General features: G+C 43.5%; 1 protein-coding gene across 1 annotated transcript in view; it reads left to right on the top strand.

Moving 5' to 3' along the window:
• The window catches only part of LOC124805749 (myrosinase 1-like), a 56,816-nt gene extending 43,092 nt beyond the window's left edge, over positions 1–13,724 (top strand). Inside the window, exons 9-13 of the mRNA XM_047266317.1 lie at positions 266–410; positions 5,668–5,816; positions 10,745–10,879; positions 13,101–13,207; positions 13,598–13,724. Of these exons, the coding sequence (XP_047122273.1) occupies positions 266–410; positions 5,668–5,816; positions 10,745–10,879; positions 13,101–13,207; positions 13,598–13,724 (663 nt within the window). The remainder of the gene's footprint in view (positions 1–265; positions 411–5,667; positions 5,817–10,744; positions 10,880–13,100; positions 13,208–13,597) is intronic.
• The last annotated feature ends 1,397 nt before the right edge of the window (positions 13,725–15,121 follow it).

The raw sequence follows: 15,121 nt of genomic DNA, 5'->3' as shown, positions 1-15,121 counted from the left end.
GTCGAGATAGGTGTTCTCTGTCATTGGTGCACATGCGCTATGCGACTTAGCGTTGTTCAGGAAAGAGTGAGAATCACATCTTTGAGAGTGTCTCTATCTATTTCATATTTGCCCAGCAGCATTAAATGTCCTTTGATTATAAGGATTAGTTTTTGTGTGTACTTGTAGCCCAGACACCTTGTTTCCGTGGCCCACTTTGACATTTTCTTTGTTCAGATTCTCTGGTTTGGCTTCAAGCACTTGCTGCATTATGATCACCTTGCAGCTGGGCCTGTTCGCGAACCCTATCTACATCGACGGCGACTACCCGGCCGTGGTACGGGAACGTGTGGACAACAACAGCAGAGCCGAGGGTCGACCCAGGTCACGCCTGCCCAGCTTTACTGAGGAGGAGAAGCAGATGATCAATGGCTAGTACACCAGTACCAGATGATGTAGAAATCTTGCGACTTCTCATATGTTTCTTTTTGCATGTTTGTTTCTGCTCCCACGCAGCTTCCATCTCTTTTTTTAGATAGTCTCTACGCCTTCATGCAATTGCTTTCGCTGGTGTATCATACTTCAATTACAAATTCTGCTATTCATTTTCTGTTGAGATCGGGCCATTGGTGTTTTTATATTTTCCTAGCTATATTTATTGGGCACTCACAGACTCCTCTGTGCAACCATTAAAATGTTCTCCTCTCTCGTACACTACAGAAAACGTGGAAGAATGTTTGTTGAATAAATAACGCTTATGAGGATGTACGATTTTCTCAGAAGTTTAATTAATACAGAAATTAATTAATATAAAATTTATAGTATTTAATTGCTCCAATCTATCCCATTTGGCACAGATTTATTCTCTATACTGTTGACTCATAACTCTAATGTCCTTGTTTTAAGATTATATGACTGTTTCCTTAGTTTCTGTGTATTACCTAAACTCCTGTTGCAATCAGTCTTTGTCACTTTCTGATTCATGTTGTTCTTGATGATTTCAGTTCTGTACAACTCTTTCCCTGTACCATGCGATACTAGCGCAAATATTAGATTTGAGTAATATTAACTAGGCAGGCCTCCTCTAACGTTTGGAATCCATGTATCTATCTCTATCGATCCTACTAGAGGGCTTCATTTTCCTCAGAGCATTTGTTAAAGTCTCCTTCGTAGATGGTTCATTAAGCTTTCGGAAATATGAGTGCCAAATACTGATAAGTTTTGTTTGCCAGGATGTTGTTGGCCTTTTGTGGAACACACGAGTCATGAGAGTTGTGTACGACTTTGTACACAATGGTAAGGAGGGGTGGGTTACAGAGTGCCGTCGAAGGGCATCATAACAGCAGCAGAAATGATTAGTGAACAAGTTAACACAACAAACAGAAGATATACTTATCTAGTATTTCTCCAAGCGAATGAAGAGTGATTACAAATAATCCAGCAAGAAACAGGATCCAGCTATCACAACGTCAACAATGATGAGGCTCCCTGAAGTAAGCACAAGCAAATGGAGTTGGAGCTGTGACTGTGCTGCTTCTGCGCAGTGACTCATATCAAAAAGGTGGAGCTAAAGTAGGATATGTGGCTGCCGCCGGCCCTCCTGTATTGCTGCAGCAGAGGGTTTTCATGGTACAGAGCCAGAGGCATGGCTCAGTGGGCGTTCTCCATTGGGTCTACTGGATCCCACATTCCCACATGACCCTATCAGCGCTGAACGAAAATTTGCAATTCCAATGTCTACTGTGGTACGCCAGTAGGCTGGTGCTGTTATATGATACTACATTCTCGATAGTCATGGTCTGTTCCACAAAACGCCAAAATATGAAATGACCTTATGGACGGTCATGGTAAGCTTGTACAACATATCCAAAACTAGCTCTTCTAATTCTTTGGTATGGTAAACTTCATGTTGAAAACGTTGTTGAGCCCTTTGTTTTCCGATCTCTTCTATCCGCAGCAATGAACTGCATTTATTAAACATTTACAAATTTCTTCCTTCATTTCTATTACATTCGTTCTCTGCTTAAATCACAACTTACTCTTTGGTAATACATCGTCTGCGTCACATATATTGTCAATAAATTTATTCAACACGAACGTTCGTGTGTTTATTGTGGCAGAAAGACTGTGTCGAACAATGTCATAAAATAGCCTCACGATTCTTGTATTGGGAATGCAGGTCACCTTGTATCGTGTTATATCCTTACTGGTTCCCTTTATAAGTATATTTTCTCAAATACGGTCTCACAGCAGCATTCGATTGATATACTATCGATGTTACTGACACGTGTGTCGATGATAAGATATTCAAGTTGTACGAGATGCAGTGAATTTATCACAGTTGTTATAAACATCTGTGGCATGAAAATTAGCCAGCAAATTTTAGGAAGAGACTGCTCAGAAGCTTTGACTTTGCTCTATGGGCACATAAAGAACGACAAATTACAGGACAGCAGCTTACTTACTTTTTGCTGCTCATTCAACTCCTCATACTGCCTCGTATTCAATTCCATCCGTTGGCTTCTTACATCAGAATTATCAATTTGCGAACTCCTGCTCGTACAAGGCACCTGATGTGTCGAGAGTATACAACAGAGTAATTCGGGGCATTGTATTCACATCGCGTGTGATATTCCATCTGGAGTGCAAATATTTGAGTCATACAGATACCTCTTCAGATTGGTACATATTTTAAATAAAGATTAGCTCAAATTTTGTACATGGCTGGAGCTGTAACTTAGAATGAAATCTTGTTTTCAAAATAGCAAACAGCCAATCAGTTGCAAATTGGAAGGTTTATTTAAATCCCTTTCCCATGGTTTCAATGTTTATAAAAACGTCTTCTTCAGAAGGAAATACAGACAGCTGAATTTTATGTTGCGGCAGAGGTACATTAAAATACAAAAACAGCCGAAAAGCATCAGTAATATGTACCGAGTGATGAGAAGTAATGGTCAATAATTCAAACATGGGAAGTACAGTCCAAACATAGCTAAAAAGCTCCAATAAACATGGGTCCGCAAATCAATCGTTGCCGGACTATCGCATTAATTGGAGTTGGGAACCAACTGTAAACGCCTCTGGATACCGCGGTATTTTCATTGTTCTCTCAAGGTTTGGGATAGGCTACCTGTTCCTTATCGCATGCGCAACTACTTCCTTTTCGCCCTCCGTGCACTGTTCCTTACCGGCCTCACAATCAATTACAATTGTGAAGGCACCATGGACAGAGGTTACACCAATGAAGAGTAGGCTGACATGCACATGATGTATGGTAAAGCGAATGCCAGCGCCCTTGAAGCTGCACGAGTGTATGAAGAAGATTTTTCTCTCTGCAGGCAGCCCCACAGCCGTACGTTTAGCCGGTTACATCAGCGCGTTAGAGAAACTGGGAATTTGCCTCACAACGTACAAGAAAGTCGACCCAGACAAATAACACCCGATGGTGAGGAAAGCGTCTTACACGAAGGTCTGAGTACTTCGACAAGGAGTTTTGGTACCCAAGAGCGTGTCCTGAGTCGTAGCAGTGTGTGGCGGATTTTACGTCGGCAGTCCATATCATCTCTAGCGAGTGCAAGCAGCTAACAATGCAGACTTCCCTCCTAGAGAAATTTCTGCCAATGTGTGCAACAACGGTGTATACTGTATTCCCTGTTTGTAAGTAGTATTGTGACTGCCCGGTTTGCTGTGCGGTCTGACGCACGGCTTTCCGGACTGGGAAGGAGCGCCTGGTCCCTGGCACGAAGCCGCCTGGCGGACTTGGTGGGCCGGCCAGTCTGTGGATGGTTTCTAGGCGGTTTTCCAACTGCCTCGGCGAATGCGGGCTGGTTCCTCTTATTATACCTCAGCTACTCTATGTACTTATTTACGTACGCGTACACCACCATCCCCCCCCATGAACCATGGACCTTGCCGTTGGTGGGGAGGCTTGCGTGCCTCAGCGATACAGATAGCCGTACCGTAGGTACAACCACAACGGAGGGGTATCTGTTGAGAGGCCAGACAAACATGTGGTTCCTGAAGAGGGGCAGCAGCCTTTTCAGTAGTTGCCAGGGCAACAGTCTGGATGATTGACTGATCTGGCCTTGTAACAATAACCAAAACGGCCTTGCTGTGCTGGTACTGCGAACGGCTGAAAGCAAGGGGAAACTACGGCCGTAATTTTTTCCCGAGGGCATGCAGCTTTACTGTATGATTAAGAAGAGAATAGAAGCTTTTGAAATGTGGTGCTACAGAAGAATGCTGAAGATTAGATGGGTAGATCACATAACTAATGAGGAAGTAATGAATAGGATTGGGGAGAAGTTTGTGGCACAACTTGACCGGAAGAAGGGATCGGTTGGTAGGACATGTTCTGAGGCATCAAGGGATCACCAATTTAGTATTTGAGAGCAGCGTGGAGGGTAAAAATCATAGGGGGAGACCAAGAGATGAATACACTAAGCAGATTCAGAAGGATGTAGGTTGCAGTAGGTACTGGGAGATGAAGAAGCTTGCACAGGATAGAGTAGCATGGAGAGCTGCATCAAACCAGTCTCAGGACTGAAGACCACAACAACAACACACCACTACTACTCTACCACTCAAACATAGGGGTGTGAGACGTTCCCGGTGGGGGAGGGGAGTGTGGGGAATCCACCGGGGGCCGAACCACACAATAACCCTGAAAGACTGGTTCGGTGTGGAGCGGCGGAGGGATGAAGTGGACTGTGGTAGTCGTCGTGGGGTTGTCGATCACTGTGGCTGCGGCGGGGACGGAGCCTCTCCGTCGTTTCTAAGCCCCCGGTTTACAGTACAGCATAATACAATACAAACGGTATTCTGTTCACTGATGAGGCTGGATTTACCGGTGACGGTATTTTTATCTACCATAGCTGTAACATTTTGGCCGACGTCAATCCTAATCCAATGCACGTATCACGACATTAGCAGCGTTATTCGTTGAACGTCTGGGCAGATCTGCTCGGAGAATGCATAATTGGGCCACACTTCCTACCAGAGAAAATAATTGGACAGCAGTACATGCTGATTTTTAGGGCTGTTCCTCCAGATGTACATGATGTTATCCGACTGAACCAACGCCTGAACTTGTGATTTCATTTACGAGTGCGCTGGCTTCTAACTAGGACTTAATGGTCAAAATGGGTAGGTTGAGGAGGGCTTTGCCATGGCCTACAAGGTTACCGGATTTAAGTCCCATGGATTTCTGTGTACGAGGTCATGTCGAAAGCCTAGTCTACGCTACCGAGGTCAGTTCCCTGAGGAATTACGCTTGTGGACTGCAGCAGCCTTCCAGAATTTACAGATTTCCTCAGGACTGGCTTAGTGGATTAGCAATTCATTTCAGAGACGAGTTTAATGTTGCATTCACACGCATGGACAACATTTCGAACACGTACTTTAGCGTTAGAGATGTCAGTGTTCCTAGACAATGATAAACTGCTACAGAAAATGTGTATCAAAAACGGTTGTTTTGTGGACCCACTCTTATACTGATGCCTTTCCAGTTGTCTATACTTTTCCTGAAGAATACGTTTTTATAAACGTTGAAATCATGATAAAGAGGTTTCAATAAACCTATTTCGCAACTGATTGGCTGCTTACTATTTCTACAAGAAAACAAATAATAGCTCATATATAAACATGTCTCTGAAGAGTAAATCGTAAATCCTGATATATTATTTTCAGGTTCTTCTGATTTCTTTGGACTGAATTCATACACAACAAGTCTCGTAAAGTCTGCAGTCGTGGGTGGCTCACCATCATTGGAACGCGACAGTGGTGTTCAGCGAATAATCAACTTCACTTGGCCTGGCAGCAGCTTAATATGGCTCAGGGTGAGTTTCGCTGTCAACTGGTTCAAATGGCTCTGAGCACTATGGCACTCAACATCTGAGGTCATCAGTCCCCTAGAACTTAGAACTACTTAAACCTAACTAACCTAAGGGCATCACAAACATCCATGCCCGAGGCAGGATTCGAACCTGCGACCGTAGCAGTTACGCGGTTCCAGTCTGAAGTGCCTAGAAGCGCACGGCCACCACGGCCGGCTTGCTATTAACTGATAGGACGAAAATTTACTAAGGTCAATCAGAGCTGAAAGGACTGGGACTCGTCGTGAACAGGAAGGTAGATCAAGGATAAGTGCCATCAGAATCGATGCACTTGTAATTCCACGTGTTGCCTATGGTCAAACTAAGAATTGAATTAGTTGTTCACCCCGGTTTTTGGGAAACTGTATTTTTCTGTTTATTCGGCACAGCAGCCTATCAGAGAGAAACGGTCCAGGGATGCAAGCGTCCGACCTTCGTCAGAGCCATAAACGTGTAGCTTTAGAGGGTCTTCTGGGCCATTGCAACCCCCACCCCCACCCTTCAACTGACATGGGGCAGGCCATGTTAACGTAATGGGATGCAATACTCTCAGTTGCTAGAAAGCCCTCGTGCAAAGGAGCGATCGCTACATGGAGAAACATCTTCTTTAAGGAAAGCGGATGTTGGAAGTTTTCCGTGGTATCTGCAAAACACAGCGTTTCAACGGCTGCTATGAAGCGTGGCTACAAAGACTTTTGGCTCTTACCCATGCCCCCACCGACATAATAAACAAAAAGTCTAGCTCTTGCTGGCGCTCTATCGATATCTCACTGTGGCAGTGGTCGCAGTCTCGGCAAAACTTCGACAGAGTTATGTTCTATCTGCTAATGTGCTATTTAAACACTGGCGCACCACCAATTTCCAGCCACTACTATTGATGAATTTTGGCGTGGAGGCAGCATGGAATGATAACCTGTCATGAGACCACTCTTTGACTCGATGCCCAGCTACGTTAGAGAAGCTGTTACTGCCAGTGGTGCAAATACTTCGTATTAAATTTCCCATACTCTACACCCTCAAAACACCTAAAAGTTTGATCATTGCTCTTATAACGGATAGTCAAATGAAAACGAAACAGATTGGAAAAAAATAGATAACCTATTATTTTAAAAGCAATCACCACAGCTGTTAGTGAATTTATACCACTGTGAGACAATACGGTAAGTACCTTCGTGCAAAAATGTTTTCGGTTGCCTACGAAACTACGATCTTACCCATGTGTCCACTTCTCAGTCCGAAGCAAATCAGTGGCCATGAATGTCTTTCTTCATTACCCCAAAAGTACTAAAATCGCATGTGTGAGAGATTGGGACTTAATGGCTTAATGGAGTATGTTGGGGCTTCCCTGCGGAACTTCTACTCCGTAGTCGAAACAAACTTCTAATAAAATGCCCGCCCATCTGGACCCCAGTTATTTCGATTACGCTGGAGACGTTTTGCTGGGAAGTCCGTAAACATCTTCCATACAGTCCCGATCTCTCGCGATGCGAGTTCCATATTTTGGGAGCCCTCAAGGAAGACATTCGTGGCCGTCTCTTTGCTTCGGTGAAGAGGTGCACGACTGCGTACGATCATGCTTCCGTAGGCAGCCGCAAACATTGTTCCATGAAGGCACTGACCGACTTGTTTAACAGAGGGGTAAATTTATTCACAGTTACGGCGGTTGCTTCTGAAGTAATAAAGAGTCTACGTACTTTTCTTCATTCTGTCTCGTTTTCAGTTTACTGCCCTTATAATACACAGTAAATGCATAATACGTAAAATCTAACTATTTTATACACTTTTCTGTATTCCAAATGTAATGACCATCAGTATAATTTCTTCTCTGCTCTTAACTAAAATCTAGGAGAAGCACTAAGGAAAATAAAAGATGTATTAAAAAAAAAAAAAAAACCTCATATGAAAATATGGGATGAGGATATCATTAATACGGTTTTCTGATGACAAAAGCGTCCTGTATGAAGGTGAGAGATATGACCTGTTGCATGTAATAAATAGCGCACTGGTGCAGTCTATGAATTAGGAGCAAACTAAAGAGAGAAAACAGCTTTGGGGAACGGCAGATATGAGATTAGCGACTAACTGGACGACTGAACCGAGGTACACTAAACAAGGGCCTGCTGTAAGCAGACCACACAACGAGAAAGGAGGAGAAACTGTGAGCCGAATAGTAGAAGTGAACAGAGCAGTGCTGGTCAAAAGAAATGTATTAGTGCCAAAAATACTCCAAAATTTGGCAAAGGATTTGCGTATAGAGTGCGGCCCTGCATGGAAGTGAACCGTGCACTTTATAAAATCAAGGAAAACAGAAAATGGAACGTACTTTAAAAATGAAGAGGCCTTAGAAGGCATGTAAGCAAGACAAATAGTGTACAAAAAATATATATGTAAGCGAGAAGGAGGAAGAATATGTGTTACGATATTAGGAAATAATTCCATAATACACTCCTGGAAATTGAAATAAGAACACCGTGAATTCATTGGCCCAGGAAGGGGAAACTTTATTGACACATTCCTGGGGTCTGATACATCACATGATTACACTGACAGAACCACAGGCACATAGACACAGGCAACAGAGCATGCACAATGTCGGCACTAGTACAGTGTATATCCACCTTTCGCAGCAATGCAGGCTGCTATTCTCCCATGGAGACGATCGTAGAGATGCTGGATGTAGTCCTGTGGAACGGCTTGCCATGCCATTTCCACCTGGCGCCTCAGTTGGACCAGCGTTCGTGCTGGACGTGCAGACCACGTGAGACGACGCTTCATCCAGTCCCAAACATGCTCAATGGGGGACAGATCCGGAGATCTTGCTGGCCAGGGTAGTTGACTTACACCTCCTAGAGCACGTTGAGTGGCACGGGATACATGCGGACGTGCATTGTCCTGTTGGAACAGCAAGTTCCCTTGCCGGTCTAGGAATGGTAGAACGATGGGTTCGATGACGGTTTGGATGTACCGTGCACTATTCAGTGTCCCCTCGACGATCACCAGTGGTGTACGGCCAGTGTAGGAGATCGCTCCCCACACCATGATGCCGGGTGTTGGCCCTGTGTGCCTCGGTCGTATGCAGTCCTGATTGTGGCGCTCACCTGCACGGCGCCAAACACGCATACGACCATCATTGGCACCAAGGCAGAAGCGACTCTCATCGCTGAAGACGACACGTCTCCATTCGTCCCTCCATTCACACCTGTCGCGACACCACTGGAGGCGGGCTGCACGATGTTGGGGCGTGAGCGGAAGACGGCCTAACGGTGTGCGGGACCGTAGCCCAGCTTCATGGAGACGGTTGCGAATGGTCCTCGCCGATACCCCAGGAGCAACAGTGTCCCTGATTTGCTGGGAAGTGGCGGTGCGGTCCCCTACGGCACTGCGTAGGATCCTACGATCTTGGCGTGCATCCGTGCGTCGCTGCGGTCCGGTCCCAGGTCGACGGGCACGTGAACCTTCCGCCGACCACTGGCGACAACATCGATGTACTGTGGAGACCTCACGCCCCACGTGTTGAGCAATTCGGCGGTACGTCCACCCGGCCTCCCGCATGCCCACTATACGCCCTCGCTCAAAGTCCGTCAACTGCACATACGGTTCACGTCCACGCTGTCGCGGCATGCTACCAGTGTTAAAGACTGCGATGGAGCTCCGTATGACACGGCAAACTGGCTGACACTGACGGCGGCGGTGCACAAATGCTGCGCAGCTAGCGCCATTCGACGGCCAACACCGCGGTTCCTGGTGTGTCCGCTGTGCCGTGCGTGTGATCATTGCTTGTACAGCCCTCTCGCAGTGTCCGGAGCAAGTATGGTGGGTCTGACACACCGGTGTCAATGTGTTCTTTTTTCCATTTCCAGGAGTGTAGTAGAAGGAAACACAAAGAGAAAACTACTAGTTAGACGAAGAGATTAGCTGATATAAAACAAATAACTGCGGAAGCTGTGAATAAATTCCGCTCTGAGATGAAATGATTGACCCAAAACAGGAAATCTAGGTGTGCCGTTTCAGTTCAGTCAGAAGACACCTCCGCATCCCACCCCCCTCTCCCGAAAATTATTGTTATTTTTTTTTAACCTACAGCGATCTACCACGTCTACACTATGTTAATAGTCAGGCAGACCAGTTATGCACTAAGTTAATAATCATAGGCTTAGGCGTCATTTACCTACTACAACCTGTATCTGTTCCGTCACAAATTCGTCAATTGTTCCGCGAGCGTAGTGCAGAAAAACTGTTTACTGGCAGCAGAAGCACAAGTAATTTAGTTGTCTAACAAAGCCTGATAATTGGAGATACTGGAGGATGTACGTAACAATGGAAATCCAAATAAAACTCCCGGTACACATATTCCAACTTCTTCAGTGTTTTTGTTAACTTATTTACTGCTGGTATTTTAATCCCTCTTATCAGATTCAGCCTTATGTTGAGGAAAATCTTTATTTTATTTCATATCTTGCTAGGATTCTTTGATAAATTCATGATTCATATTTAAAGTTGAAAGGCAAGCAGACTGCGTTTCTTTCTACTTATACCTGCTTCTTACAAAGTGGTTTGCGGCTCATAAATGTATTGAAACAAATTTCAGTAAAGAAATAGCGCTGCCAAATTTTAACCGTATGTCGGTTAAAGTATTCCACGTATTAAGCACGTACGAAATGTCGGAATTCGACTTATGAACAGACGCATCGCTTTCACGTGTCAAGAGGCCTCGTAAAATCTTTGGAGTTTGTTTCTGAACTATACTTGCGGTTTCCAAGTTTTTAATACCACAAGGTTTGATTTATATCTTTAATGGAATGATCATTATGGTTAGGCTAGTAGTTAAATGTAGTAAATGTACATCACTCAACGTTTCACCTAATCTAACACTTTTTAATTACTCCCTTCAGGTTGTGCCATGGGGTTTCCGTAATGTTGTTAACTGGGTGTCATCAAGATATCCGAACTACCCTATTTTCATCACGGAGAACGGCTATCCCGATTTTGGGGGACTCGAAGATGAAGAACGTATCAGTTATTACGGGGTAAGTAAGGAATATTCACATACAACTTGCCAGTTTCGAGTATCTTGCTAGAGAACATAATACAACCCAACAACAAAGACATAAAATAAAAATTGAAGGTGCAGGTCTGATTCAATGAGTAAGAAACGTCAAAAAAGTTTCATATTACTAGCGATCAAAGTGGCGCAGTAGTTAAATGTATATCACTCATCGTTTCACCTACACTAACACTTTTTAATTACTCCCTTCTGGCTGTGCCACGGGGCTTCCGTAATATTGTTAACTGGGTGTCAACGATGTATCTGAACCACCCTGTTTTCAAATTTTTAAATTCCTGTCCTACCGTGCTTTTCCTAAGTCACCGAAAGTAAAAACTTCAGAAACGACACGAACAAATTCCCTTCCCATCCTTCCACAATAAGGGCTTGTGCTACGTCCCTAATAATCTCACCATCAACACGACGTTAAATCGTAATCTGCCTTGCAAATTACAGCTCTAAATTTTTGTTTGTTTAGAATTCATTTAGCGCTGGTCTTCTCACTAGTTTCATGTGGTCTGCCGGAGCCTCTCCTCTTGTTCCATGCTCTTCGCTTAGTGTAGTTCTCACACTCAACGTCCCCATTATTAGTTGTATTTATTCCAGTATAGCTTTCCTGTCCATTTTAGGACCCTTTCGATCCCCTCTTGTACTTTGGAGGTTACTACCTGATGTCTTATTACGTGTCCTGTCACCGTATCTCCTGTCCTAATCAGTGTTAGTCAGCTCTGTCAAAATACACTGAAGCGCCAAAGAAACTGGTATAGGCATGCGTATACAAATACAGAGATGTGGGAGCAGGCGGAAAACGGCAACGCCTATATAAGACAACAAGTGTCCAGCGCAGTTGTTAAACCGGTTACGGCTGCTACAACAGCAGGTTATCAAGATTTCAGTGAGTTTGAATGTGGTGTTATAATCGGCGCACCAGCGATGGCACACAGCATCTCCGAGGTAGCGAGGAAGTGGGGATTTTCCCGTACGACCATTTCACGAGTGTACCGTGAATATTAGGAATCGGGTAAAACATCAAATCTCCGATATCGCTGTGGCCGGAAAAAGATCCTGCAAGAACGGGACTATCGATGACTGAAGGCAATCTTTCGCCGTGACAGAAATACAACCTTCCCCAAATTCCTGCAGATTTAAATTGTGATCCAACAACAAGCGTCAGCGTGAGAACCATACAGCGAATCAGCATCGATATGGACTTTCGGAGCCGAATCTAACTCTTGTACTCTTGATGAATGCACGACACAAAGCTTTACGCCTCGCCTGGGCCCGTCAACATTGACGTTAGAGTGTTGAAGGCTGGAACATGTTGCCTGGTCGGACGAGTCTCGTTTCAAATTCTATCGAGCGGATGGACGTGTACGGGTATGGACACTACCGCTTAAATTCATGGACCCTTAATGTCATACAGTCACTCTTCTAGCTGGTGGAATCTCCTTAATAGTGTGGGGCGAGTGCAGCCTAGATACGACTTTGACAGCTGACACGTAAGTAAGCATCCTGCCTGATCATTTGAATCTATTCATGTCCATTGTGCGTTGGGCAATTCCACCTGGACAGTGCGATGTCCCACACCTCCAGAATTGCTACAGAGTGGCTTCGGGGACACTCATCTGAGTTTAAGCACTTCCGATGGCATCCATACTCCCCAGACATGAACATTATTGAACATATCAGAGATGCCTTGTAACCTCCTGTTCAGAAGAGATCTCCACCACCTCGTACTCTTACGGATATATGTACAACACTACAGTAATCATGGTGTCAGTTACCTCCAACACTGCTTCAGACGTTAGTCGAGTCCATGCCACGTCGTGTTGCGGCACATCTGTCTGTTCGCGAGGGCCCTACACGATACTAGCCAGTTTCTTTGGCTCTTCAGTGTATAAGCCGGACAGTTGTCACATTGCTCACTACGCGCCTTTAGTATCACGATAAACTCGCAGGTCATGTCGAAAAGATTGTAAGTAGTTCACAGAAATTAAATAAATAGAATTTAGCAGGAATATGACGACTGTCGTTATAAAGAAAATTCCCAAAACTTGTTACAAGGTATTTAAAAACGATAAATGTAATGTGTCAATGTTTTAATAAGTTTTGCTTCTTGTGTTCTGTATCTTATGAATGATACGAATGATTTCTACGAATAATCAGAGTAATTTAATGTCTAAAAGAAGATCTTCTTATATCAGCAATACTTGGCAGAATTACTGAAAGCTATCAATGAAGATGGCGCCAATGTAATTGGATATACAACTTGGAGCCTTCTCGACAACTTGGAGTGGAATTCTGGTTTCAGGTAAGTCTCTGTTACGTTATATACCGAATGTAACTAAGAAATTTGTTTTGTTAGTCGAGAAGGAAGTAAATTTAAAGTGTTACCTCCCCTACCTGCCTTCATTTGTTTTTTAGAACACGTATCTGTTGTTACGTACTTGAGGCAAAATGTCACCAGTGTAGTCAAAGTGCGATCTTCACTTAGCTCCTCCCTTTGCTGAGTGTTCTATTTTCTCCCCTTTCTTATCGGGTAGTCCAGCACTGGATAAGAAACATTTTTCCTGTTAGGATGATCCTTCAGTCAGATACAGACTGTTTTATTACTGTTGTTGACATACAGTGTTGTAGCTAATCCTGTAATACTTTGTTAATCAGTCTGTATATATTTGTGTCATTTCTTCTACTTTTACAGACCGAAGTTCGGCATCTACCAGGTGGATTTCAACAGCACTGAGAGAACAAGGACGCCAAAGGCTTCAGCAAGCTTCCTATATGGCATCTACAGCAACATGAGTGTACCTGAAGAATATTTTACGTAATTTCGTAATAAAACAGCAGTATATGGCTATTTTAATATGAATAGTCGATATATGTACGTGAAATAATATGCGAGACCAAGACGACAGATACCTTGTATGTCAAAGCTGTCAACAATAGCATGCCATAATGAGAGTCCTTGTTACAGTATAGGTTTCGTCAATAAAACAATATTATTAAAAAGTATCGAAGACACTATTTATTGCCATTCATAAGATAATAACCTTTGGTTTGCAGATGTACGGATAACGGAAGATACGAACTACGTATATTTGGGCATAAATCCTTAACATTTTGGTACAGTAAAACGAAATGTTCCCAAATTTGTTACTGAGAGAATTAACATTTTCCTGCTTCTCTGGCAATATCTCTGCATCTTATAAAAATGTACGTAGGTCCGAATGTTCAATACTTCCTCTTAACGAATGGGATCGACTTGACCCAAATCTGGATAGTAACAATGTGGAACTAAGAACCAGCTGCCTCTCAAAGGGGTAGGGGAGCGGATGAAAAAGTAGCGTATCAAAATGCTGACAAATATCCATAATATATTCATCCAGTATTTGAGAATGAGAGCTCTTAGCGACTTGGGACAAACGTTACACATCATTTCAAACCTTTCCGAAGCTTTTCCTCGCTGACAGCCCTAAAGAATGAGGAAAGGAAAAAAGTTGATTGATTACTGCTTCCTTGCTGTCCACCCCATAAAAGTGCCTGTATCACTCAGGACCTTTAACTAGTACTTCTTTGCCGCTAACTGAAACACATTTCATTGACAGCATCGACATACACCACTGATTGTACTTGGAAAATTATGTCATTGTATTACACATAAACAATGAGAAGTAAAAAAGTAAGTTTCCTTAAAACACAGCGAACATTACCGAGACGACTAGCACCCTGTTTTGGATAATGAGAGTACTTAGCGACCTCCAACAAACTTTAAACATATTTTCAAACTTTTTCTAGTTTTTGTTTTTGCGCTTTTGTGCTCGACATTACATGCAAGACACGTTAACTCGTTCGTAAAGTAATCAGAATTTTAAGCTGTCTTATACAAGAGAGTTCATTTCAGCCAAAATGTAGGGTGCATTCATGAAAACAGTAGCATGCGAGTAATAATCGTCACTGCCACTAGAGGTGAGAGTGTTAATAAGAAGCGGTAATGTACAGATCTCTGTAAACGATCTTTATTGTAAATTTCATGTATTTAATATTGCCTATTGTTAGGAATTGAATTAGCTATTCACTTGTGCTTTTGAGCAGCTGTATCTTTTCTTTATTCGGCACAGCAGCCCAGCAGAAACCCAGCAGTAAGTGACGGTAGAGTGACGCAAACATTCGACCTTCGTCACAGCCATGAATGTGAAGCTTTAAGTGGTCCTCAGAGCCGTAACAG

The sequence above is a fragment of the Schistocerca piceifrons genome, chromosome 7 (genome assembly GCF_021461385.2).
Source record: "Schistocerca piceifrons isolate TAMUIC-IGC-003096 chromosome 7, iqSchPice1.1, whole genome shotgun sequence".
Lineage (NCBI taxonomy): Eukaryota > Metazoa > Arthropoda > Insecta > Orthoptera > Acrididae > Schistocerca > Schistocerca piceifrons.
The sequence above is the reverse complement of the archived record's forward strand: the minus strand, read 5'-3'. Positions and strand labels throughout refer to the sequence as shown.